Source organism: Bemisia tabaci, chromosome 1 (assembly GCF_918797505.1).
Source record: "Bemisia tabaci chromosome 1, PGI_BMITA_v3".
In the NCBI taxonomy this organism is placed as follows: domain Eukaryota; kingdom Metazoa; phylum Arthropoda; class Insecta; order Hemiptera; family Aleyrodidae; genus Bemisia; species Bemisia tabaci.
Window position 1 is genome coordinate 30,570,857 of NC_092793.1, and position 27,036 is coordinate 30,597,892.

Here is a 27,036-nt window from a genome sequence, read left to right on the forward strand (position 1 = left end):
CTACCATGACAGATTCCTGTGGCGGGTAGGCGTCTCAGAGCGCCCTAGCACGCCGTAAAAGCGACTTAAAATACAAGTCACTGTTGCTTATTTCACGCGTAGACGTAAACTACTGGCCAAAACAGATGCGCGGACTAAAAATCATTGACGGAATGTCCTGAAACAGTAATCTCTTTGGGTAACTTCACTGAAGATTACTACTTCGTCGACTCTAATATTTGTTTTTTGCCCCTTCATCGATATCGATGTAAACCTTGCGGAAGCAGGCATGCAACTTATCGAGCTCTTGCGTCTGCTGTAGTATCACTCGCAATTGAAGGCACTTTCTTATTCACTTGAACCTACCGTCAGACCGAATGTCTCGGTCACAAGTGGTTACACCAAACGCAATATGCTTTTACACTCGCGGGCCAGTGTAAAAGCTAAAAACTTTCTACCTACCTCTTTTGTTTTCAAATCATCCATATTAAGAGGTGCTATTGATGAATGAAAAAACCCGAAATACTTAGTAGCGATTTTTGTAAATTGGCAAAACTGCTTATATCCTCCATTTAACGCTGTTAAAAAAATTATCGAATCAAGATGTGGCAGCCGGCCTCGATATAAATGTCGATAGTTTTATATACATTTAAGAGACGAATTCCAGTGTTGCCAACCTTCGTGAATAGCCTCGACTTTAAAATAACTCTCAGAGTGGTCGATGTGGCGAATGACGGTACGAATCGATTTTCGATATTATTTGGTACGCGCACTTGCGTCGTTGTCAATGTTCGAATCTTACAAAGAAATTTGGGGGCCACTTTTGCCTGCTTAATCGATATTCAGGGGCCATTAGTGTTCATTTTAAGGGCAAAATGCTTTTATCTGAAATGAACTATGATTAGGTATAAGCGGATGTCTTTTAGCACCTGCTTGGAATTGGGTTTTTCTTGACTGATAAAACATTTTCACACACAAGCACAGTTTTTCCATCACCCAATTGAATCCTGACTGAGAGAGAGAGGGTCCCTGATGGATTTTAATATCCATCAAAAAAGTTCGTCTTTGTACCGGCGATTTTACGGCTGGCTGTGAATATTCAGGCGCCAACTTTGGCCACGATTTCAATTATTTAGGTGGCAGTAAGAAGTATTTAGGGGTATGACACCTGTCAGCTTCCAAAACTGATACGTACATTGTACCTACATTTCCAACCTTAATCTCGATGCTTTGCCTCAGCTGTTGCATGTTTTTTACACTCGGGACACCACAGGATGACAGGAATACACTGCTTGAGTTGAAATTCGGCGAAAGCCGTTGTAGTGTGCGATTTGATTCACGTAGACTTTGGTTTTTTGTGTGAGCAGGAAATTCAAATTCTTCGTAACCAGCACCAAAAAAAACCTTGACATCTTGGTTAAAGCTTGGTTTCAGTAAGTTTCGTTGGGAAAATCTCCAACCTCTTCGTGAAATTTTGAAAAGGAAACAATGAGGATACATCAGGATGCTAAAGTGTGTGCCTAGTTTAGTGAATAAGTTATTCCCAACCACTGGCAGCAAAGTTATTTCTGCTAGCGTGAAATCACCCATCCTCATGTTAAGCCATTTACACTTCTTGTAGAAGTTGACAGAGTGTGAAATTACGAGGGTAGAAGATTTTGGAACAAGAGGAAATCAATTACGTAGTGGTACAATTTTTTTATTTTTAGGAGATGCCTTAAAACATCTTAGCAGACCATTTACACTTTGGTAAAAATTAACAATATGTGAGATTAAAAATTTGACGATTGCATAACATATATAGAGAAAGGAAGGAAGAAAAAAGAAAGAGAGGAAGGAAGCACCAGTAGTAAAATTTTTACTTAGTGTTGTGGAATATTGAGCCATTCACACCACACATAAATGTTATTTTTTTAAATGTTGTTCACACAATATGCTTTGATTTGATTTGCATCATACAATAGTTTTTACAATTGACACATAAAAAATACAGATGTGCTTACTGATGGTAATTATAAAGGCAGATTACATCAATTATACAGATTACTAGTGGTAATTATACCGGCAAATTGTTTTTAATTTAGTTTATTTTATTGCGTTTTTATGTGTGTTCTATGTAGGAAGAGGATGCAGGAGTGAGACAGGATACTGCTACAGATAGGTTTAAGAATGAAAGAAAGAAATAAAGAAAGAAGGAAAGTAATAGTAGCAGTAATGGTAGACAGAAAGAAAGAAAGAAAAAAAAAATAGAATAAAAAACGCATGAAAAACTTAACGAGGGTCAAAGCTGGTTCTCAAATGGTAGGAAGAAGTACGACTAGGGTGAGATATGAGATATTCACTGAACTTCGGAGGAGAGAAAATAATTTTACAATTGACACGTTGGTATGGTGACATGTGCAATTAAGGAAATTAAGAAAAAAAGTAAGTAAATAAATTAAAAAAGAACAGAAAAAACTAATATAAAAAATTAAAAATGATAGCAAACATTATTTTAAAAATAGAAAACCTTAAAGAAGAATAGTGAGAACTGTACAGGAATTAAATTGATGCTTACATAGCTACAAATTTAAATATATATTTGGTTTGGATTTATCAGTCCGAAAATAATTAATGGAATTTGCAATTCAAGTTCTGCAAGGTGTAGGAGTGCGAGATCAAGATTTTTTATGCAAAAAAAAAAAAAAAAGAAAAAACAAACTTTAATACAAGAAAAAATACAGAATGTGTTTGACCATCGATGTTAGTGATTTTTCCAGAAGTCCTGTCAATAAAAAGTATCTAAAAGAAAATCGAGTAAAGTTCGTTTTCAAAGATAAATGAGATTGCCGCAGATTTGTATTCTATTTTTGAGGCTGAATCAAAGTGTCACTTCATTCCGAACAAAATCAGCTCTGCCTTGTGGACACGTGTGATTGAATATTATTATAACACCAGATTTTAATATTTTGACAGGAACAAACTGAGCAGATTCATATTTTCCTCAAACCATCCGATGAATTTTCATATCAAATGCTGATTTAAATACGTCTAAGGTGTATGAGGTCATGCTATCGTCTTCTGTGCATTTTCTTGCATCTTTGGTAACTGACTAATTTAGTGTTGTTCCTTACTAAATAATTGATTACTTAATTACCATTGGTTTATAATCATCTTACTAAAATAAATATTGAATAATAATGCATAGGATTTAAATGCAATTTTCCTTACGAACTATTTCTGCGAAGTCAGCCAAGTCTACAATTGTTAGAAGAAAAAGAGCAAAGTCCAAATTGTGTGCAAACAAATAGGAAAAGAAGAGATCAAAAAAACAGGCCATTAATTATTATTTTGTTTTAATTTACTAAACCATACCAATGGCTGGGATTTAATTAATGAAATGTAAAAATAAATAAATAAAAGATGGAGAGAAGTGCTTATGTACCATGTTTGATGTGGATACGGCAGTTTTTAGCATTTTAAGAAAAATTAGGTTTCTGGGACTTTGCTTCAAGGTGCCTCAAATTGAGGTGCATTGAGTAAATTTAGTGACCTGGCTACTGTTACATTTACATGCAAAAATAGTTGAAGCGACTCTCAGGCCTCTACAAATAACATAAAATTGAAGTTTTTTTGTAACCGCGTATACTTAATAAAGAACAATATACAGCTACTCATTGAAAAAAGTGGAATTCATATTGCTGGAGTGGTGATTTACACTGTTTCATACTCATGACGGATCATACGAGCCAAATTGCAGGCAAATAAGATGCCAATTAACTGAAAAGAAGAAAAAAGAGAAAACATATGATATTACAGAGGGATATCACAAACAAAATGTTACAAAATTCAGTTAAGAAACACCTCTGTTGAAAATTTTTGTTTGTTAAAAAAGGCACAAGGAACTCAATGAATCAGTTAACTTATTTTTAGCATATTTTCCAAAGAATATACACCATTTCGCTCTCCCTCGTGGTGGGTTCTGGATCTAGGACCATGTGAAGAACGTCCACTTCACGTTGTGGATCACAAATGAATGCCATTTATTTTCTACCATAGGAATATGTAAGTATATTGATTTAAAATCTGATCTGGGGAAGCAAGGCTAAAAGACAGACAAGAGACGTGAGACGTTTCGCCAGAAATTTCAGACATTTTCAATAGAGAAAAAGGCTAAAATTGGTGTGCATCCATCTTTGGACGGCAGTTAGAACTACTACTGACCAGTTGCATAACTTTGACTTAATGTCTCACATTTTTTCCCCGTCTTTCAGCCTTAAATAAAAAGCCACCAAGGGCATTTGACAGGAGCTGCTTCGGATCCTTATCACTGTGTGTAAGGTTCATGGTTCATGAGGCCCCTAGAATAAAAAATGATGACTTTATGATGAATTTTAAAGCACTTTTCACAACTTTTTACATTATTATTTTCTGAGCGCAAAATTTTTTCCCCATATCGTCAGCCTGGTACTTCACGTTGAAGATGTGTTGCCACGTTGCTATTTCTTTCTTAAATAAAGTGTCATTCCGAACAATCTTTCGGTATTTAGTAATTTCTTACAATAGCAAGCATTGACCGCTGATAATAAGTAATGAGACAAATTCAAGCATTTTCCAGGTATCAGTATTTTGCGATCACTGCTGTCAAATTATGGCCTTTCAACTATGAGGCACCACTTAGAAATGAAAAATGGTGGAATGAAGAGAGGGAGAGAGGAAATGAAACTTGATAAAATAATATTTTATCCTACAAATTCTCGATCAGGGCAATCTCAAAAATAAATTTGTTGCAGACTATGAAAATCGCACACACAAAAGAAGACAGTAAAACATAAATTCTAAAGAGGAATATGTCTTTTCTCAAATGAATTGGCAACTTTGTGGGTGATGGTATTAAAGAGTCTGATGGTAAGTACGGCACATTATCTTAAAGAATTAACTGAGACAACTTTTTTTGTTTGCTGTGAGGATTGCATTCTAAGTTAAAAAACTATGTGCAGATACAGGGTTTTTTAATTTGTCCAGACCTGGAGTTACTCTATACTTCTCTGTATTTATCGATTAGTCCATACCTGTGGACACCCTGTTTTTCAATATATTCCTCCCTGAATAAAAATACCACAAGAAAATAAAAAAAAAACAGATGAAAGAAAAATTTAAAAATTATTATGGATTCAGTCCACTGGTATTTTTAAACAGAGGTAAAATACAAAAAAAAAAAAAAAAATTGCTAACAATTACATTGTTGATGATAGTTACCTGCAACAGAGCAACACTGACGCACACTCCACCAATAATCAGGATATTTGATTTCATGAAGTCACGAAGGAATGGCAAACATCCAGGAATCTTTTTCGCCTTGATGTAGTCAACTGTGCATGTAGCAGTCATTTCCAAATCTTTGCAACAGGAGTGTGGTAACCCTGAGGTATCCTTCCAATCATTGTATGAGTTCACTCCGCAACAGCCTCCCTACCAAGATGAAACGTTAAAGATGAGTGTAATTAGCGAGTAGATACAAGCAAGTATAAAACTGGTCGTTCCAAAAGAAAGAGTGAGGAAGATAGAAATTAGTGCTGGGCAAAATAACCTTGATCTTCCAACTAAATGAGCTCTGTTCTTGGAATTTTGTTTTTTTTTTCCATTTGCTGTGAACATTTAATGCATTCTGGCCTTATTCCTTCCAAGGATAGGATAGCTTTCGTGCAAAAGGCACTGTGTTTTGACATCAGTTTGAAATGAGACAAAAGCAAGATATATTTAAATGTATCTAAATGTGTGGGGCTTGAAAGAACTATTTTACTTTATAAATTCACTATGGCTCCATACCTACTTGGTCATCAATCATTTGCATTTGAATACCTTTGTTGGTAAAAAGGCTTAACTTGTGTTGTTTCAAAGATTGATGGTTTTGCAGGAAAATATTTTCTTTACAAATTATGACTCGGGTTTTTTTTTTCATCTCAGAGAAGTCTGAATTTTCTGAGTTTAATCTATTTTCCCACATGCCATTTATTTTAAACCATTCAAAAGGTGAACTTAATAGGTGTTGTGATACCTATCCTTAAAACGTTCAGAGAGAGAGGGTATTTTTTGGAGAGATCTGATAAGCTGACAGCTGAACTAGTCAAAATAGCACGGCCTAGCCTATAACTTCCTGTTGATCAACAACACACAGTGACGTTGCGCTGCCTTTTATTTTTCCATTTTTTCACTAAGAAGTCCACCGCCATAAAGACCAAAATCGTAACGCGCAAAATCAAAAGCAACGAGCGCGCAGCTCAAAGCCCATTTTTGGCTACTCTAAGTTTTTGCACTTTTGAGTGAACTTTTCACAAAGGAGCTATCTATAAGCTTGATTCACTTAATATTTTCAAATGAGGCAATAACACAAATGCGTCAACTGACTCTCCTTGTTTCTGAAATATGAGCTTTGAATTTCGATTTTTAAGAAGACATCTATTCTACATCCATCCACTTGTAAAATTTTACTATGGGCTTTTTAGACAATGCAAAAATATACTTACATCTGTCTGAATAATATCCCAAGTTTCTTGAATTTTTTTATCAGTGTAATACTTCGGAATTGTTCCATTGAGAATCTTTTCTGACATCTGGTTTACATTCTCACGCTCAATGTAGCCTAGGACTCCAATAGCAATTTCCAAAAAGAAGACAATGAATATAAGAGAAGCAAACTGAAACAGAATACAAGGTTAATAACACACTATCAAATTTAGGTTTACTTTAAGTTACTTTATCCTTTTTATACTTTATGCCAGAAAAAAATCAGTCACCTATCTTAAAGAAATTCACTCTTAAAGTCACCCTTAAAGAAAGATCTGGTTGAGGTAGCACGTTGTGGGTAGGGCTGTTCAATCGGTTGTCGGTAAGCTACCGAAACAGTTCCGTTAAGAAAAAGTTACGATAAGAGCGCTCTTGCCGATAGCAATCAGAGTTTTCGGAGCTGGCGAAAATAAGCTGTTGCCATTTGTACATCTATTTTACGCGCCGCGCCGCGCCAGGCAATCTGATAAACCGACACACGGGGCAACAATGCATTGAGTGCGAGCTCTCAAAAATCCGATAAGGCCGGTTTTTGTCGATATCATAGCCACTGTCGGTACTGCCGCCAGTTTCAATAAGAGACGATGTCGATAGTGTTCCGGCAAGAATTCGTTTGAACACCCCTAGTTGTGGGGACAGTTTGTGAGCAGAAAATGAGATAGACCGAAAAAAATATAAAACTCACCATCTCTGATCTTGTTTCATGACGCAGTTTGGCAGGGTCTAGAAGAATCAAGGAATATTTTTGTGATGAATGGGCTGTACCTCATTACTTCCGTAACATGATGAATTATAAACCTCCATTTGATCAAGAACAATCAATTTCTTGATTAGCAGGGGTAGTTAGTCATGAAGAGGTGCCTATCTAATAGTTATAAAAAAAAATGGTAAAACAAATGGTAATGACAGCACTTACCAAAGTCAGCAGGCAGTGACTATCTCTGATTGTTCCACACCATCCAACAAAGGCGAGGATGAAGACAACAGAGCCAGCGATCATCAAAACGATTGGAGGAGAATATACCTTGAGGTCTATGAATTCTGCATACTTGTAATACTCGCGCCATATTAAGTAGCTTACAGCCAAGATTGCCAGACCAGACAGCTGCAACAAGAAAAGAAAAGAAATTAATGATCTCCGGAGCTGCCGGATCTACAGGAGCTGCATTTCATTTTTGTGGATCTCCAGAAGGCGTATGACAGTGTGCTGTCCGTGAGACTTTCGGAGGCCTTGGAAAAATCGAATTTTAACAAAGGGTCAATGCCGTCAGGCGATTTTATAAAGGGGATTTTAGAGCGGCTCGCCATACCCCTTAGATACCAACTTGCTGCTATTTCGCCTTCAAATTTGGCGATGCAACCCAACCCAACAAAGGAGTTAATTAAGTTGCATCAACCAATTGACTGTATTCTGAATGTTTCAACTTATCTATTACTCACTCACACTTAAGGAATACACGCACTGCCATAATGCTGGAGAACTGCCATATGTATTCATGATTGCAAATGTCTCTGGAAAAAGTACATTATTTTAAAGACAGTTCTAATTATTTTGTTTTAATGGTATCAGATTATTGAGATCAAATTACAAACACACTTCACCAAAAAATAGGAAGGAAAGAATCTAAAAATTTTCCAGGAAATTTGGCAACAGCCGAAGGTTCATACACAGAGTTGCAAGTTACATAAAACTTCGAAATTCCCTTACTTTTCCCGCGACTTTCCTTGACATAGTTGAAGAATCTTCTAACCACTGGCATTCAAATTTCCCGACTTCTTACAAAAAAAAAAAAAAAAAAAAAAAAAAAAAAAAAAAAAAAAAAAGTTTGATTGAAAAACAGCGATGCAAACTTTGAAGTAAAGCAAATGTTAGGTATAAAGAAGAAATTTGCCAACACCCCGAATATGCCAATTCACATGCTGCCTGGAAATAAGTGTTACAAATGATTTACGTGTCAGAATAAAAAAAATTAGTGGAAAAGGCAGGCAAAAACTGATCAGGAGCAGATAGGTGGATCACTACAGATATTTAGATCACTTCAAGTTGAACTAGCGCACAAATCGAGGATTTAGTCCTCATGGCACTTGCTTTGCGGTAAAAAAATTCCTGAAAACTCAGCAATGATGATGCGCTGTGTCCACAGCTTTGAGAACTTCCCTAACTCAGAACAAAATTCCCTGAATTTTCTTCGACTTTCCAGGATTTTAAAAGGTGAACAAGGGAAAAATCTTACCCCAATAATGAGTGTGAACAAGTGCAGCAAATACTTAATGCAGGTCATTCCAGTGGAAGGCATTGTGAATTCTTTACTTCAGAGCTGAAAAAATGAAAAGGACAAACATGTAAACTGTGAGCTAGGAATTCTCAAATTTTAGGACATACTTACCTAAGAGCCGATTCAAAAGCCCTCTCTGTCCCTTTGACATCTCATCGCCACAGTATCCTGTCTTGTCTCACACTGCTTTGCTAAGGAAATATGCTGTATGAACATTCAAGAGTTATCAAAGAAAATTTGGCAAAGTCTGAAGGCTCAAACAGCGTTCTTCTTTAGCATGGCGGCACAGCCCTTCAAGGAGTTCGTATTCTCTCATTACCTCCTGTTATCACCCTTTCAACGGGCGTCCTCTTCACCTTCAATACGTGTCGGTGGCCAGTTCTGCAGTTGATTGACCTGCAGATTCCTTGATGGCTGAGACTATATCAAAGCAAAGAACCAAGGCTGCTTTAAACCTGTTAGTATCATACGATCAAAGTAGAGCTCTCAAAGAGGCGTCACGTGACCCTCCATTGCCTTCCATTAGCTTTCAGCCAAAGATTGTCGGGGTGACAATCAAAAAGTGGCATGACGCCACTTTCAGAGCTTTACTTTGATTGTGTGATTCCGACTTGAGGTTCATCTGCAGATTCATCTATGTTCAAAACTGAATTCAAGAACAGAAGCAAGTCTGCAGTTAGTTTGTTTATAGATTCATTGATGTCTGAAACATTGTTCAAAGAAGAGAACCCGGTTCATCGCTTCATTGGAGAAGTCTGCCTACAAGCTGATGGGCGTATGTACCCTTATTTTAAAAAAAAACCATGATTCATTTCTGATGAACTGGGTCCAAATGGCCTCCAACCTCAAACCTAGACCTATCTGAAACAAGGTCTGATCAATAGATTTTTGCCAACTAGCATTTTAGTGCCTGTTTAGGATTTATCCATGGATAAATAGTCTTTGAAAAAATACCTGAATGAAGAATTGCACAAACTCACGCGGCTCACAAGTACTTCAGAATTAGAAAAAGGAATCTCGGGCAATTGCACGCAATTTCGAATTCGCCTTATCAACAACTATCAATAACACAACCACAGAGTACATTAGAGTCTCTATCTAGAGCACTGTGGGTCCGAGAAAACACAGAATTACTTCGGAGGGTTAGGGGTAGTAGCAAACAATAGAGTGCACGCATTACCACGCAAGTCTATAGAAAATCGTGACCAAGTTGGGTCACGTTCGAGTGATAACAGATAGGTACTTCTCATTCTCATTGGTTGACTCCCCGGGAGAAGAGTGCAATGCCCTGGCCTTGGCCATGCCCAGTTCTCAATTATGCATTGCATCTAAAGACTTGCATCAGGTTGCTTACTTAAAACCTGAAAATATAGCGAAATTTCAAAAATAAAAATTCCCCACAAGCCAAAAGAAACGTGGTGCAATTTCATTGAACTTTTTAGGATCAGTTTGTCTCCTCTGTTCACGCCTGAGCTCTGCATTTTATTTCTCTCGCAAGCCTGGATACCTACTTTTCTGCCAATTTTGAGACAATTCTAATTAAACAAAAAAAAAAAAAAAAAAAAAAAAAAAAAAACTGCAGTTTGACAGGGACAATTTGCAACCACATATCTCCATTTGCCACGATGCAGGTTATCCATCATACCTAATTTTTAAAGTGGAAAGTACTCAACAGCAATTCTTAAAAACTGCTGTGATTTTTCTACTTTACAGGAAGAAATTTCCGGAGATTTTTAAACACCGTGGAAATTTGGAATGTTGAAGCTGATTTTGAGAACTTTCAAAAACAGCTCTACATTGAATTACTTTTTAGCTACAATTTTACAACAAAAGCTGAGTAGTGTGAACAAGGCCTTTTTAGGATTTGCAAAAAATTAACATATGTATTAGGTACTTACCTTGAAATATAATTTTAGCTTAGACCAGGCCTAGAAATTGATTCACACCGTCCCAAACAAATGAGACTTTCTGCGAGTATTTACAAGAAAAACTATGCATACTTTCTTGGAATTCTGTGGCTACTCAAAATTGATAGGTACTCTCTTAGTCTCTTGAAATGACAGCACACTCCTGAATTTAACGGTAAAAATTTCCTCCGATAGTTTGTTTCCCAGGGTGAAAAAATGTAACATTGGTTCTGTAGTAATCTTTTGTAGCCATCGTAGTAGCTCCGTTTGCTTGGGTCACTTGGTGCATTAATATTCATGAAACTATACCTTCTAAGTTGCGCCCTAGCCCATTGATCAAAACAATGGAAAATAAAAAATCGAAAAGAATTGGATTTCTCTCAAGATGTGTTAGGATTTTAGAGGAAGTTTATTTAGCATGGAAAATGGTTCTCCAGAAATCCTGACAGATCAAGTTCTCTAAATAATGGAAAACCTGCCTTGTAAGCAATTAATTTCAGTGCACAAGTCTTAACAAATATATTATTAATTGAGGATTCTTCCTCAAGACATGCATCCTCAGAATGTTTATTGCTTTTGAATAGCAATTTATGTACTGAGAAAAAAAGAATACACCCTTATAGCATCAAAAGTCTTAAAATGATGCCATTTTTGAGCACTCTTTTTTTAGGAAAAAAATTTAATACATGGAATGCTCTCAGAATTGCTGTGGAATTTGAGTCTTTCGACTCTACTTTACCACCTTGTTTCATCCTAATTTATATTTATTATTTATTTAATCTTCATGATTCACTGCTTGATTTAAATCAAATAATCACATGCAATCCTTTGGGTTATTTTTCTGTTAATATTTTTGGAAGTTGTAACTTTGAGAAAGGTGAGAACAATGAAAATCTAGTTTTTAATATGGTGAAAAGATGGTCAAGGTGGTAATTGGAGAAGATGAGTTGCTTAAACGCATGCATCGAGGAACCAAGATTGGTATCTGAGATTAAAACCACTGTCAGGGAGAGGAATAAAAGAAGTTCAAATGGCAAAAGCTACATTTTTTTAAAATATATAAATGTAATAGTTAGAGATGAAGTGCATTTACAATTGTTTAATTACTTACACAAATTTTTAAAAAAAGAAAAATTAACAACTTAGAAAACATCTGCATTCATAGAATGCAGTTCTAAATTTTTACCAAGTGTACTAGAGAGGAGGCACCGTTTTGGGGTCAGGTTTTGTGGAACTTCTTTGTTCAGGTTCATCGTCGCTGAAGTATTCTGCTCTATCGTCCTGATTGGAAATCTCTTGTATCTTTGGTGTTGTACTTTTTGAGAGAGAGTTGAATATTGCTAAAGACTGAAATGAATAAATAATAATAATAAAAAATAACCACAAATTAAGGAGTAAAAATAAAATCCAAAAGCTGAGAAGTTTATAGGAAGAGCAATCCTGCACAAGATGCTTTGTACAGATCTTCCTCGTCCATCCATTATAAGAGGTGCATGCATTTTTCAGAGAATGGTGTCCATTTAATAAAGTGCTAAGGCCTCCCTCAACAGAACTTCGCCTTTTGTGAACATCTGGGTCTACTGCATTTACAATAATACAGCCCCAGTCCTAAATAAAAACTGCATACCATTTACAATTTGGCTTGATTGGCTTCAATTTATTTAGGTCATTCGAAAGACAATCTAAACATCAAAAGTACCCTAATTTTCCTGTTTTCTTGCTTCAGAATATTATTTAAGCACTGTGTAATGACAAAGAAAGTCCAAAAAATTGTGAAAAACATGTCTATATTATCAGCATGGGAGGAAAAATTATACTTTTTCAAGTGTACGTTTAACTTTGTCTCATGATACCCTCTGATTAAAAAATACTCTAGTTTCGTTGCTTTTAAACTTTTTCAGGAGTTTTTGGGGATTGCGCCATGATAATGGTAGCAAAAAATGTGGGAGAAACAAGTCAATTTCATGAAAGCTACCTCTTTTGAATAACTGCTACATTCGATTAGCACACTAAGTATATTGGCTGGTTTCATGGAAAAATGTTCAAATTTTTTTATATAATCTTTAGAAATAAAAGCCTACTATTTGCGACAAAAAGGTTTTATGACTGAATATTATTATCCAAACTGGGAAAAAATTTAAGGTTTGATTCAAATCAAAAATTTAAAGCTCATATAAATCTTCTTCCTAGAGCCCCCTTCCAGCTAGAATAAATTTCTATGAAGTTTTCACTTAATATGGGCTCCTGCCAGTCAAAAAAATATTGACGACACTCATAAAACTCACCAATTCTCCAATTGGCAAGGGCTCATTTTCGGTAATATCTCCATACACAGGGCTCCAATCCCCCTTACAGGAAAAAAGGTCCCAGTTATAATGACCAGTTTTTTGATATGTTGCAGATTTAAACCTATCAATTAAAAACGTCAGGAACGTTTCCCTCGATTTTGCTGCTTCATCCCCTTTTGGTGATCAAAGTTGTACATCCTGCTTTTAATCGATTCTAATAAGGAGGGTTGAGTATGTACTCACTCAAATGCCTGAAATTCGTTGGGAAATTAGTTTCTTCCAGAAATGACTGTAGAATTTTCAGATCCAAAAACTGAGCCACGCTGCATTGGCAAGGGAGGGGGGAGCAACTTGTGGCAGTGGCATAACAGGCCTGAGCAAGGCTCATTAAAATGATGATTTTATCATCTTTCATCTGGACTGAGGTATTAATATGGATTGTACTTTGTTTTCAATAATGCTCTGCATGGATATATTCTTTCTGCTAAATAAAACGTAAGTAAAGAGGAAGTGCTCCTCACCTGGGCAACAAATGTAGAGACATCCCCGGTATTTGCAGGCAAAATTAGGGTGTTGTTGGTTCTTGCTAGCTTTTGGAAAGCTTCTATATACTGTTGAGCCACATTTAAAGATGCTGCATTAGTTCCACCCTAAAAAATATCGAAAGTACATATGATGAATGCAAAAGAACCGGAAAAATAGCAGCACAATGAAACATGGAGAGAACTCAATACCAGAGTTAGTTAGGTAGAATATTTGCATAAAAAACTCTATGAACATCAACAACTATCACTTCTACCATGGTGATACCTGTTTTTTTTTTTTTTTTTTTTTTTTTTTTTTTTTCAGTCCTTTCATTGGTCATGAGCATTTTTTCTATTTTTTTACTCAGGCAAGATATTTATGGCACTTGGGGTTGTTTCTTTGTTTACATCTCCTTCGAGCTAATTACCTTTGGGCCTTGTCCACACGAGCGCGGTTCGGAGAACTTATTTCGAGGAACTTGTTCCCGAACAAGTTTTTAGCTGAGCTAAAACTTGTTCCTCCAAAACCCAGAACTTCCCCCGTACTCCGAGCTTCTGCATATGTTTCTTTTGACGTGACTTTGCTTGTTTTTGTTTTTTACGGCCTTTACATATCTTGACACTTAATTTTGTTACTTTGGCGGTCGTAATAATCTACTATTTTGCAATAATTGTTCAGTTTTATTGAAGTTCCGGTTCCAGTTCGGGCGAACTTTTGTGGACAGCATGCCTCGTTTCAAGGAATAAGTTCCAGGAACTGCGCTCGTGTGGACAGGGCCATGCTATTTCTTCTCTTGACCCCCTGTAGGACACCTGGACCACATGTGCATGGAAATTTTTTTCCTTAATTGAAGGAAAAAAATAAGAAAATGGAAACTGAAAATTATACTATACCTCGTGGGAAAGAGATTTGGCGATGATTTCAAGTCCTTTTGCCTTAGCGTTTGCCACGGTTAATAATGCAGTCGCTTCTCCGTTTGCTTTGTTTATTTTCTCTTGCTGCTCTGCCTCTGCGAATGAGATGGGAGGTTCCTTCATTACATTTGACAAGATATGTTATAGAATAAACTGGGCAATGAGTAGGGATTTGAGAGAAGGGACAATAAAAAATGGGCGAATTCTCTCCTCTGATCTGTCTTGTCTGGACAAGCAGGTAGTCCAGGTAGCATAAGTCTTGGGCTACCATTTGTCCAGGTAGCCACTGCTCAGAAAAATGAGTGTACCTAGACTGTTATGGGTCTTTATTTTGGAGCCCTCCTCCATTGATAAAAAGGGCACAACTAACTACTGAAAACTTCGTTTCTATGTTTTTACTAATGTATGTTTTAGTAAATTTTCATTGCAAATGGATGCGAGTATGAGATTGAGTATAGAGTACGAGAATTTCACAAACAAAGTGGAGGAATTTTTTTGGGGCGCTAAGGAGGATGATCCAAGCATATGTTTGATATTCAATTTTAACAATATTGATGGGCTCACAGCGTTTAGAATTGAGTGAGATTTTTCTAAAAATTGGTTTAAAGCAGGATGAAATTAATCAATCATGATATTTCCACATTTTAGAGCTCTTGCGTGCATGTATTGTAATCCTTAGTTGAGTTCATTTGTGAAAGTAAATGAAATGAGAGGAACACAGGGTACAGGCTGTAAATAAAAGTAATTTGGACGGGACGTTTTGGGTTTCACATTCCCTTTTTCAGCGGTTGAAAAAGGGAATGTAAAACCCGAAACGTCCCGTCCAAATTACTTTTATTTACAGCCTGTACCCCGTGTTCCTCTCATTTCATTTACATATTTTGGGCTGATTAAATTGTTACCTATATTTGTGAATGTAGGTGTGATATATTGCTTAATCCATCAAATTGGAAAGTTAGATGTGTTCTCATAGTGCAGATAGTTTAGTAAATTGGCATTGTGCGATCAGAGTTCCAAATCCATGAATTCTGACACCTCATTTTGTTCATTATGTGAGTTATATTTTTTTAATATAATCCTAGATACCAGCATTACTAACTTACCAGAGTTGAGAATTCGAGATTTGCGTTTTCCTTCAGCTATGTTGATATCAGCAGTTCGAATACCCTCAGATTCTAAAATTGCTGCTCTTTTCTTCCGCTCAGCTTCAACTTGCATTTGCATAGCTTCCTGCACACGATTAGGTAGCTTAATATCTCCTGGAATGTCGGTAAGAAAATAAGATCTTTAGTGGTACTGTAATAGAGTGTATAACCTCAAAAAGTAGAAGATACTAGGAGGCTAAGCTCCCTGGCTACTATGCAACCCAACCCCCATAGGGTGCTTTGCACTCGTCCACTTTGTGCTGGCTCTGTGAGAGTTAACCTAAATAGAGGGGGCTCATCTAGGGGCTGTCTCATATCTATAGCCGCACAAATCATGAAAATCGATTTGGCTGATCATTAAAATGAACTGTGACAAAAAATGGAAACTTACACTGTTCCTTTAAATTGGAAAATTTACAGTTTTATCACAAATTATACAAAAACAGGCAACAACTGTGAGACAGAATGTACGGTCCCCCTCAGAACTTAAATTATCTTAATTTTTAGTATTTTTTTCAAATTCCCATGGAGAAGGGGGGGGGGGCATAATGAATAAAACTATCTAAAAGTAGTTAGATAGAGCGACAGAATTCATTGAAACTTTACTTGCAAGAGAGAAAGAGTGAGAAAAGTAAGATATCCTACTTACTAATTTCATAACGTAAGCATTGTATTCCCCAAGCAGCACTGGCTTTGTTGATGGATTCTACAATGTTAACATTCAAATTTTCACGTTCTTGAAAAACTTTATCTAAGGATATTTTACCTAACTCGGACCTGTAACACAAGCATACAAGTCATAAAATTAACCTAGATGTTAACATGAAGTATGAGAAGCCAGAGGATAAGAATGAAGAAGGGCCCAACTGAAAAAATTCAAAACGACAAAAATTGCTGTTTTCTTGTTGACAAATCTCAAACAATTTTATGGTAAACTCGAGGAAGACCAATAAAATTGTTTGTATGAAGGACTCTGGCTGGATTTTAAAAGAACAAACTTCAAAGACCTAAATCAAAGAAGATACATAATCTAAGCTGACCCAACATCGGGTATTTTAAAGTTGCCACATTAGTGTTTTCATTCTCACTAACTTTCAGGCACTAATTTTTCTTTCAAATAATTACTTTTTTGGCTTGTAAACTCTTTCTAAACAGATTCTGAATATGCTCGACTGTCTCATGGTGGTTCTTACATTTCTCGCAAGAGGCTTGACAAGGATCACAATAAACCTGGTTCTCATCAAGAGCCAGCTCTGCAATATGGTAGGATTCCCTTGAAGAGCCTCCTGTTGTTCAGTCAGTGCAAGTTGGAATGTCTGAAGCATTTTGGGTAACTAATTTAGAATAAGTTTAAATGATTAGTCATTCAGATACATCCATACACATGTATGATGGTTTATCATACCAGCGGGCCGATTATTGAAAGTTTGAAGCAGCTCGATAGGACATCAAAATGCGATATATTGCATGGTTAAGATAGGACCATGTCCTGTCTTATTGTGCTGATATAGTTTCAATAATTTCCCCGCAGGCGGACAGACATGCAATATTTTGAATTAGATTTTTCTTAACTTAATGGACCTTAAAACACCTGGAAATAATGATATTACAACTAAGAAAACGAAGGAAGAAAAAAGTGGCTTGACTGATCAATTTTCATTTTTGGCAAGTGTTACCTCATGGTAGTTTGAGCTATCTGAGTGACTGCAAACTCTGGATCCGTAACTCCATAACTAGCACTGTAGGGATCGATAACCCTCAAATACAACACACCATCAATACTTAAAGTAACATTATCTGAAAAAAAATAGTGAAGGAAAAAATTAAAAAGTGCCACTACAAATATCTGAAAACTGTGTGCATGAATCTACGAGTGAGAACTACGTCCTCAGAGGAGCTTTATAATGCCTTTACAAAAGCAATGTTTAATTTTATAAATTTCATTTATTTATCCTCATTCCTAGGTGAGTCTTGAAGATTAATCTACTTTAAGATTCACCTTGGCCAGCCATGGTTTTACTCACATTTTCCATTTTCAAGATTCTGAGCCACAACCCGGGGCTGACAGATTACAACGACAGGAACAAAATAAATTGTTCAAAGAAGTATACAGTACAAGGGCATCGCAGGAAACTATCTTATATACAGTTTCTTGTATTTTTTCAAAGTTTCCGCGATACGCATACACCCAGTATGTTTCCAGCCCCACGATCACTGGCACATGGTGCCAAGGGTGCAAATTGTTCTAGGCCTCCACAATTTTCGGCAACGCATGGGTTTCTGCAAAAAGGTCTTTTGGATAATTATAGTATGCGCACTCTAGTCACATTACTTCACAAGAGTTAAAATTTGAAAACCGTCTACAAGATGAAAGAAAAAAAAAAAAACTTCTCTACGCCTTCACAATTTAAAGGCCACTTCAACAATTCGGTCGCAACAGTAGAAAAAAAAATTGAATCCCTGCATGACGCTCCCGCACCGGCAGTACAGCTTTGATTTCAAATTATTTTCTAACTTTTTCTTCAAATATACAGACTTTTGAACTTTTCCTGCCCATCAAAAAAATTTGGAAAAAATAGAAAAAAAAAAATGTTAAAGAAATACCATTAGCATTCACAAAAAACTTCATCTGACTAAGTCTCTTGACAAGAGAACTTTAAGTCATTACCTGCAGTCACAGCACTCTGCTTGGGGACATCAATGGCTATTTCTTTAAGTACTTGCACGTACTTAACTGTGTCAATGAAAGGAATAAGCATGTTGAAACCCGGATTTAGTATTTTGTAAAATTTTCCCATTCGCTCAACCACCCATGCCTGCAAAGAGAAATTTGACACAAAAATATTATGACAATTCAAAAACAGAATACAAAGGCAAAGTTACCACACGTACAGAAGTGGGACAAACTAGACGTATTTTTGCTAAAAAGAACTAAGTATGTGAAACAAAAAATGAAATCAAAAGGAACTATGTTGTACACTAATCCTAAACACAAGTTCTTTTGGTTTCAATACATTCTTACAAAGTTACTTTTGTATTAAAACATTCAACTTGTTGTAAGACATTGTCTGCTTCAACTGAAGTGATCTGGTAAAATTTTGATTAAAGTAATTACTTATGTAAACGGTAACCTATCAGTCTTGGTCAAAAAGATCATACTTTTGTATCATGCCTCAAGTCATATCCACGACAGCTAATTAGTGCCACCTAGGATTTTAATCGAACACTTGTTTAAGCAATTGACTATCTTCCATACATGTCTATGCTAAGCAAATTTCTTGGTTTCTCTTTTTGTGCACAGCATCATTCTCAACGCTCATAATTTCATGAAATCGTTCACATCGCATACACTTTCTTTGTAAAATTCCTGGGAACCTCTGCCACATGTACCTTCAAAACAAAGATGGTAAAATGTCTTCCAGAATTTTAAAGTACATACTTAACTTTGTATGATTTTTAGCGCAAATCGGAAACTTTTCGATAACGATACTTGGATACTTTTCGATAACTTTTTCTCTATTATGAGACATACTGAGGTAAGAAGGTTTCAACTTCAACCTTCCCTGCCATCCATTTAGAATATTTTGGGGGTCTAAAATTTGGGGAAAAGATGTCTCACATCAAGCACAATTCACACACCAAATTTAAAAAAAATCAAAGGAGGTGGCGGGTGAAAAATGGGGTATTTTGATTTCAACTTTTACTTTTTCATAATATTGCTCAGGTACCATGGCTGTTATAAGCACAAGCAAATGAGAAAGGTAAACTCATCTGACACAAGATCTGCTAAAGTGAGGGGCTGTAAAATATTGTTCAAGGATTTTGAGGAAACTCTCATCATAAATCGTGCCGAACACTCACCGAGTGGATTGCCGATCACTCCTGCACAAAAAAAAGAAAAAAGTTACCTCTTGTTGCGGAACGAATAAAATTCCAGTGTTGACAGGGGTGTTATAGTACCTCTTCGTCGTAACCACAGATGTAGGAAGAATTGATTTTTCTCTTGGGAGGATGGAATCCTGGAAAAATTCATTTTTACATTTCAAACAAGCAACAAGTAGTTAGACAGAAACAATAAAGTAAAGGATAACGTAATAATAAATTATTCTTCAATATAATTTGGTGTTATTTTGCCTGTGACAGCTCTCCTCAGTTGTTTACATCTCCTGTGCGGGTTGAACCCAATTCTTTTTACCACATGTAGATTCTTGCTCTATTTTTAACACTAGGACAAGCACCAGGGTGGCTGCTCTTCCTCAGTGCTTTAAGATTAGAACGTTCTGCCTACGTCTCTCTGGAATGAAATCCTAATTGATGACCATCATGGTAAAGCGCTCAGGCATTCCCTCCCTGCCATTCGAGATGAAGATGGAAAACATGGCAGTTTAACGCATTCCCAATACCTTAGGTATGATGCAATGGTCTGGAGAGTTAGGTCCTGTTCGAGATCAAAAACAGTGACGGTCCATATTCAAAACTAATACTTAAAAATTTCTACAGAAAAACATCTTGATGTAAGCACCTCGATGGTCCTTAGTATTAAGATGGACGTTATACGTAATGAAGCTAATATATGAGAAGTAACTTACACTAAATGAAGAATGTGATCGCAGTACTCTTCGAGCGTGTCTAGATAACATCTTTGTTTCCGTGGAGTGCAACTGTCTAGTGAATCTTGTGAAGTATGATAATATGGTATTATACACTTAGTAACTAAGTACAGAATATGTTGACTAGAGCCAATAAACATAAAATAAAACAACGGATGAAGAAGAATGGAGGCAAAAAGAAGTTATCACACACACGAGCAGTCCGGCGAGATTTTAAAACCTAACCTTACTTCTCACCGCTATCCCCCTCCCCTTCTTCCCCCCAGTTATCTGTAATCTTTGTTTTGTTTAGTTGTTTACTCTTATTTTAGGTTAGAATGGTTTTCTGTGAGAATATCTTGTCTCTGGAGAATATCATCTACTGACGAAGAAAGCACCCTGGAAATCCCAGAATTCAGGATCGAATCCATTGGAATTTCTTCTGTACTGTTCATCTCAAAAATCAATAAGGGTAAGTCTGTAATTTTCAGTTTTAGTGGGCTCTCATACATTGCTGATGGTAAGCTCTGCAACGTAAGAGCCGGAAAGTTCTATGCAGTGACAATTTTCTGTCAGTTCAACAGGATTGAATCTTTCGGAAATATTTTATTGAGATAAGACTTAAAAAAACCATGGTCAAAGCAACTCTCTCTTCATACTCCTCACAACTGGCAACAGAGATAGCTCATTTAAGTAGGGCCTCGAAAGTGTGGCGCTACAGCACTCAGCGTCTGCAGTTGTTGAATATGCATATTCAGAGACGCACGGTGGACGTGTCGTCAGCTAGGTTGGCAGTTGTTTACTTTCGACTGCCACGCATAGCTGACTGACTTGGCCTAGGTATTAGTGCTACCTACCTCAAAATTTCTGGTTTTTCTCAAAAATAAAGTTTCTCCTGTACCTACTTAAATAAATCTGATTTACTAACATCAGTCTGTTCAAATACAATTCATCAAACATGGTAATGTTATGTAAATTTCAATTTTTGATATAAATAATTATCCATCTACCTATTGCTCTTTTTAGTTTGATGACATTTTTGATACTGGCTCCATCTGGGGAGAGAAATCGACAGCTTAAGTCGGCAATCATATATCTCGTTTGCAGTGTCTGAAAATCCCCGCCTCTATGTTATTTTTTAAGTGGAAAACAAATTGACATCACTCCTTGAAGTTTTTGCAGATTTTTCTTCGCACAGAGATGAAAAATAACGGTAGTTTTAAAGAATTGCCATTGAGTAGTTTTCCGTTTAAAAAATAAAGTATGACACTGAAGTCTGCGACGTTGCAAACCGAGTTATGTGATTGCTGACTTACACCGTCTAAATATTGCACTTAAAGTAATTCAGTTGATTTATTTAATTGAGTGGTATGTAAATGTTAATGGTTTGATTTCAGAGTAATCTACAATGAGTGATCAGAAAAATATAGAAAACGCTCAGTCAGAGTCTGACTCAAAATCTGTGGGACATCCATTATCAGACTTTCTTGCTCAGTTGGAAGATTACACCCCTACTGTGAGTATTTTAATTTTTCTCACTATCCTCCTTGATGAATTCAAGAGGTCTAGTTTTTGAACACCAGAATGCCTTGCATCTGTGCAAGTACTAGTCAAGTCTGTACTACTGTGCAGTAGTACAGTAGTACAGACTTGACAGACTTGATGGTACTGTCAGTAGTACTGTGCAAGTCTGTGTCAGTAACTAGAGGTGGTTTCTGAGTCTAATGTCACTGGGCATTCCTATCGTTTGGACTTTTTGTAGATTTTAGCCATTATAAATATTATTTTAGGAAAACACCAATTTCAGTCTCTAGATAAGTGGATCATTCCGAAATGTTTGTGCGAAAATCAACTGTTGGTACCTCAAAATATCTCCAGTAAAAGTGTTGTTTCCACTTCTCAACTTTTGGTACTTAATTGAAATCTGTACCTTTGACTCTAGCTTAAACTATCAAAAGATAAATTTTGGTAAAAAATCCCCTCAGCTTATATTTTGATTTTTTCAAAATCCAAGTCTATAATAATGCCGAAAAGGAATTATGAGAAAATTTCAATAATTTTGGAGCAAAATTGTTGCTGGACAAAAGGTTTTCATCTTTCCTCCAGAATTCTGTCAGTTTCTTAATATTGCTCCAGCTATCTATGACCGTACATATTAAAATTGATTTTGATTCAGAGCTGTTTTCAGTTTATGATATTTTGTAAATTCAAATCAATGGAGGTAATTGGTCCCTCATTTTCAGCAAAACCAATGAAAAGAGTAAGTATTAAGTATATGAAGATGGCAGCTTACAACTATAATTAAGGAGTCAAGCGCAGAATGGTCACTTTTCGAGATTTGAGTTACAGAGTCCCCACCGTTTATCTATGATTTGTAGAGGAAACTATTGTGTGAATTTCCTGAAATTTGTTTTGAGGAGCATGGTAAAATTATGAAGAAGATTCAAAAACATTCATCCATGTGTTTTTGAATCCTCTTCAAAATATTAATATGCACTGTGATACCGTTTTGACTTTAATTGTGATTTTTCAAGTTAATTTTGTGGTAATCTGCAGATGATGAACTTGAGGTTCGAAATGCACATTCACTACTAAACGAGAACAATTACATGCATGTAAAAGCAAGATTTTTTTGTTTTCTAAAATGTCAGAGACTCTTCAAGGAGATTCATTGCTGACACCTGCATGTTTTGAAAGTGACTAATCCTTTTTTTCATATTTCATATTCTAGATCCCTGATGCAGTGACTGCTTCATACCTCAATTCAGCTGGGTTCGAAGCTTCTGATCCTCGAATGTAAGTGCACCCTTTTATACATCTTCGTACGTACCTTTTTCCCCCCCCCCCCATTGGCTGCAAATTCGCCCGATCTGGTGGCGTAATTCTCAGTTAATTTGGAAGAGCTCTAGAATAAGTTTCTTGCAGCACATAGTGCATCATCTTGACTTTCTCCTGATGAATAAGAACCAAAAATTTCTTTAGTAGGTTTTAGAGGGCGTAGGTATGGAGTGAAGGTCCGTCTAATAACTAGAGTAGATTCAAGGCAATCAAACTAAAATTTGTATGATGCATAGGTTTTGTCCTGGATTAGGCTGGCTTTGATTTCAAACACAATCAACCCTGTAGTTCACAAATTGCAAGTGTGGAAGTTTAGGTAGGAACAGGGAAGAGTTGAGCAATTTTTCCAAGAAACACTGTCCTTTGGAAAATACACTCATTTCTTGCAGTGGACAAGTAGGATCTATGCGGTTCATGTGCCGTGAGGTGGAAAGATGTTGTTCCTTAGCAGTTTATTAATGTCCTCTTTTAAGAAAATAGATTATTTTTTTTTATTTCGATCAGCAACTGAATTTGAATGTTACCTAACTTCATGACAGAATTGAATCGTCTCATGCCAGATATCTGAGACCAGTAAGTAACCCAGACAATTTTGGGGTTTTAATGCCTCAGCACTAACGATAGACCATTCTTCATGTGTGTGAACTTACTTTTAATTTCTACTTCTTTTTTAGGAAGAAAGAAGAAATTTTTATTTTTTTCATCATTATATATTTTGTAATGAGATTATTTGCTCATAATATCGTGATTTTGAGCTCTTGAATCTGTTAGGATAAGTAGTTAATATTTCTTACTTACTTTGACTTTAAAGTGTGTTCTTTGTTTAAGACAGCTTAAAGGACTACATAATCTCACAGGCTCATTGAAAAGGAGTAGTAAGTGTACAATACAAAAATATCAGAACTTTTTGCTTGTTTTGTTTCCAGAGTTCGCCTTATTTCCTTGGCTGCACAAAAATTTATTTCAGAAATTGCAAATGATGCCTTGCAGCACTGCAAAGTACGCTCTTCAAATCTGCCCACAAAAAACAATAAAACCAAAGACCGAAGGTACACTTTGACAATGGAAGATCTAACCCCTGCTCTAGCTGAGTACGGAGTGACAGTGCGGAAACCTTATTATTATGTCTAGGTAATTCAGTCTGTACTACTTCTGCTTATTTTTATCTTTTCAAAAAGATCCAGCAACCTGATTGCTGAAATTTTGTGTTTGTCAACCGAACAAGGCAAAACTAAGAAGAATTGGAGTCATGTGATTGGTCGGCTTTATCAGTCATCCTCTTTGTTGTGCTCATATCACCTGGTACTGATGAGAGACTTAAATTAGCTCTTGAGTTGCTGATTCTTCGTTGTCAAATCCACCTAACATAAGCACGACTAAGAGAGCGGCTGACAAAGCCAACCAATCCACAACTCAATTCCTCCTCAGTCTTGTCTTTGCTGGTTGACAAACACAACATTTCAACAATGAGGCCGCAGGAGTACCAAATGTTTGTTGGTTTCACTTTGTTTTTTAAGCAGTCTTCACATGGTGGCGCACTGTAAGATATGCATTCAATTTCTTCCCTTACCAAAAACAGATCAAACTTTAGTTTCCTCTCTAAAAGTTTCAGAAAATTTTGTTGCTCTTACTTACTCACCTTCATATTTTTCATATGACCAGTGAGCTGGTCAATAAGTTGAGCGATGGGTTAGTGGCACCCATTTTTTATAATTCATTTTCTGAAAGTACGGATTGATTTGAGTGTCTAGGAATTTTTTCAAACATTTTTTAATTCTAAATGGCAAAGAAACTTTGATTTGAAAATGACAAAAATGGGATCCATTTAAAATGGTAATTTTGGCAGGCTCTGATAACGTAGCCAACAAGGGAAACAGCATTTTCCGATTGGCTGAACTCACAATCAGCTTTAACCAACGCCTTGTAACGAAGCATGTTGCCTATGAGTCAATTCAAGTCATTTACTCCCCACACTGGATGCTATTGTGCTTTTTTGTTTCCTTATTTTCATTGTGTTTAATTATACCCATTGAGAACCAAAATGTGAGGAAAATCATCCAGCTGATCTTTTCAAACTTAATGCACCGATTGTCCCAAAAATGATGGAACAATTGATATTCTAAGCTAAGAAGTAAGACGACATGGAGTGTGAAAATGCCTCTGTATAATCATATTTTGTCCAAATTTAACAAGAACTTTCAAATTCTAAGCTTTCAAAGCTTATTCAATCAAAGAATTGTTGAGATGTGTTCTTTTAAAGACTTTCTTTTTGCTGCTACCTGTAAGATTTTAAGGATGGTTTTTTGAAGGGAAAACAAATCTGTAAATTGAACTGTAAAGTGAGTAGACAGCAGGATGAATGATTCTGGCAACAGTGGTTGTCTTACAGATGCACGCAGTAACAATGATGAGCTCCAATGGGTTTTGTTAAATTTGTAATTAGATAATCTAAATGCCTGTTGATATTTCTTATCTATTCATTATTCACAGAGCTGCAATTGTTGCATTAATTTTAGGACATCCAATATACATCCTACAGGTTAATCTAATAATATCACCTTAATGTTTCTTTTCCTTGTCTTGACAGCTGAATAGAATACTCAGCCAAACGGAGAAGTGGGAACACATCAGGATGTTACAGGAACGGAAGAAAAATTACCTCTGTCTCGTGGAACATTTTAAGTCAATTTATGCACTGCAAACAAGATCCATCTCTTTTTTTGGACTAAGATATTGAATAAAAACTGCAACTGTTAAAGGGATTCAAATACTTCAAAAAACCTATCAGTACTGAAAGCATCTTTGCGATTCAAACTTCAAGATGAAATTGTCACTATTTAGTCCGTAAGTCCAGACCTTTTCCTTCTCGGTCTCTTATATCTAATGTTCCAAGGATGACTAAGAAAGCCTGCAAAAATGTGACAAAATTGTTCAATAATATCAGTTCCTTGCCTTCTATTTTCCCTTGAAGAAATATTCAATCCGCAGGCACTCTTGTTTTAATTAAAAATAAATAACATGGTCCATAAAGACAGAATCATGGAGATGACAAACAAAAAAAAAAAAAATTATAAAGGAAAAAAATGAAATTGACTTGAGTTTTTCCTGTGTAATACTTTAAAAAAAATTGTTTACCAATTTAAACAGTCCCGAGTCAATATCTAGTATTACATCAATGGTCACTTTAATTTCAGTTAAGAAATGATTCCATGTAATCTGTAAAAAAAATTTGTGTGGTTTTTCTTGTGTGTTTGAAAATGACTAAGCAAAAAGTCAAGTAAAAATGGCTAGTTACTCTGGTGTAGAAAAAAGGAATACAGAAGGAGCAGAAATGTGGAAACACCACAGTATTGGATTACTTGGTTTTTGTGCTTGGCCATCAATATCAGGAATTAATAATATGCTACCTGCATCTGAGTGAAATTCTGTCTCCCTTAAATTCATTGGAAAGGTTCTAAAATTCTGTTAAGAAGGTAATGTCAGCTTTAGGTTACAAAGTTATTTTTGACTAATACCATCAATTTTGTCAAAAAGCCTCTCACGGCATATTTTTGACAGTCCAAACAAGTGGAAGTTAAACCCTCCATGAACAAGAAATCTCAGTGCTTCATCAATCCAATTTCATCTTTCAGTCGGACTGCATTACACAAAACAGGATCAATTTTTCTGACATATCCTCAAAAGAACTACCTATGAAGGAAAATATATGGAATATGTATTTTGTTTCTAAATTGAGCCATGAAATATGGTTTTTTTATGTGTAATGTATGTAGTAGAGTTATTTCTGTTCTCGGACATTGGACAAAATTGTGTGTGGAACCAAAGTTAGATCATATTTATTGTTGGATCTTAATAACTTGCTCACTACCTTTAATGCATGTGAATTTTTATCTCTCGTTGCTTCCCAGCCTGATTATGTATTTTCTTTTGGGAGCTTAACTTTTAAACGGTGTAGAGTCAGAATAAACAAAATTTCACACAACTTTTACTTTTCTTTTTTGTCATTTGTAATCCACATATATGAAACCT

At 36.0% G+C, this 27,036-nt stretch overlaps 3 protein-coding genes across 4 annotated transcripts; 1 reads left to right on the forward strand and 2 right to left on the reverse strand.

The window, feature by feature from the left end:
• Window positions 1–1,662: 1,662 nt before the first annotated feature.
• LOC109041292 (CD63 antigen) lies at window positions 1,663–9,930 on the reverse strand. 2 transcript variants are annotated; one of them, XM_072299581.1, is made up of 6 exons: window positions 9,782–9,930; window positions 8,760–8,843; window positions 7,442–7,630; window positions 6,486–6,656; window positions 5,218–5,430; window positions 1,663–3,738 (listed from the first exon to the last, which is right to left on the reverse strand). In XM_072299581.1, exons 2-6 carry the CDS (start codon window positions 8,820–8,822, stop codon window positions 3,673–3,675), a joined length of 702 nt encoding a protein of 233 aa, XP_072155682.1. In that variant the 5' UTR covers window positions 8,823–8,843; window positions 9,782–9,930; the 3' UTR covers window positions 1,663–3,672. The 2 variants fall into 2 exon arrangements, with proteins under 2 accessions (XP_072155682.1, XP_018913134.1); XM_019057589.2 differs by having other exon boundaries at window positions 9,756–9,912.
• Window positions 9,931–11,749: 1,819 nt separating this feature from the next.
• LOC109041243 (stomatin-like protein stl-1) lies at window positions 11,750–20,432 on the reverse strand. The gene is made up of 9 exons (XM_019057510.2): window positions 20,170–20,432; window positions 19,489–19,599; window positions 18,249–18,396; window positions 17,257–17,377; window positions 16,230–16,357; window positions 15,539–15,694; window positions 14,415–14,530; window positions 13,518–13,646; window positions 11,750–12,055 (listed from the first exon to the last, which is right to left on the reverse strand). Exons 1-9 carry the CDS (start codon window positions 20,218–20,220, stop codon window positions 11,903–11,905), a joined length of 1,113 nt encoding a protein of 370 aa, XP_018913055.2. The 5' UTR covers window positions 20,221–20,432; the 3' UTR covers window positions 11,750–11,902.
• Window positions 20,433–20,474: 42 nt separating this feature from the next.
• Window positions 20,475–26,989, forward strand: LOC109041242 (transcription initiation factor TFIID subunit 10). Its single transcript, XM_019057509.2, has 5 exons — window positions 20,475–20,641; window positions 21,567–21,685; window positions 22,901–22,965; window positions 23,934–24,138; window positions 25,595–26,989. The coding sequence occupies exons 2-4, from the start codon at window positions 21,578–21,580 to the stop codon at window positions 24,136–24,138; spliced, it is 378 nt and encodes a 125-aa protein (XP_018913054.1). The 5' UTR covers window positions 20,475–20,641; window positions 21,567–21,577; the 3' UTR covers window positions 25,595–26,989.
• The last annotated feature ends 47 nt before the right edge of the window (window positions 26,990–27,036 follow it).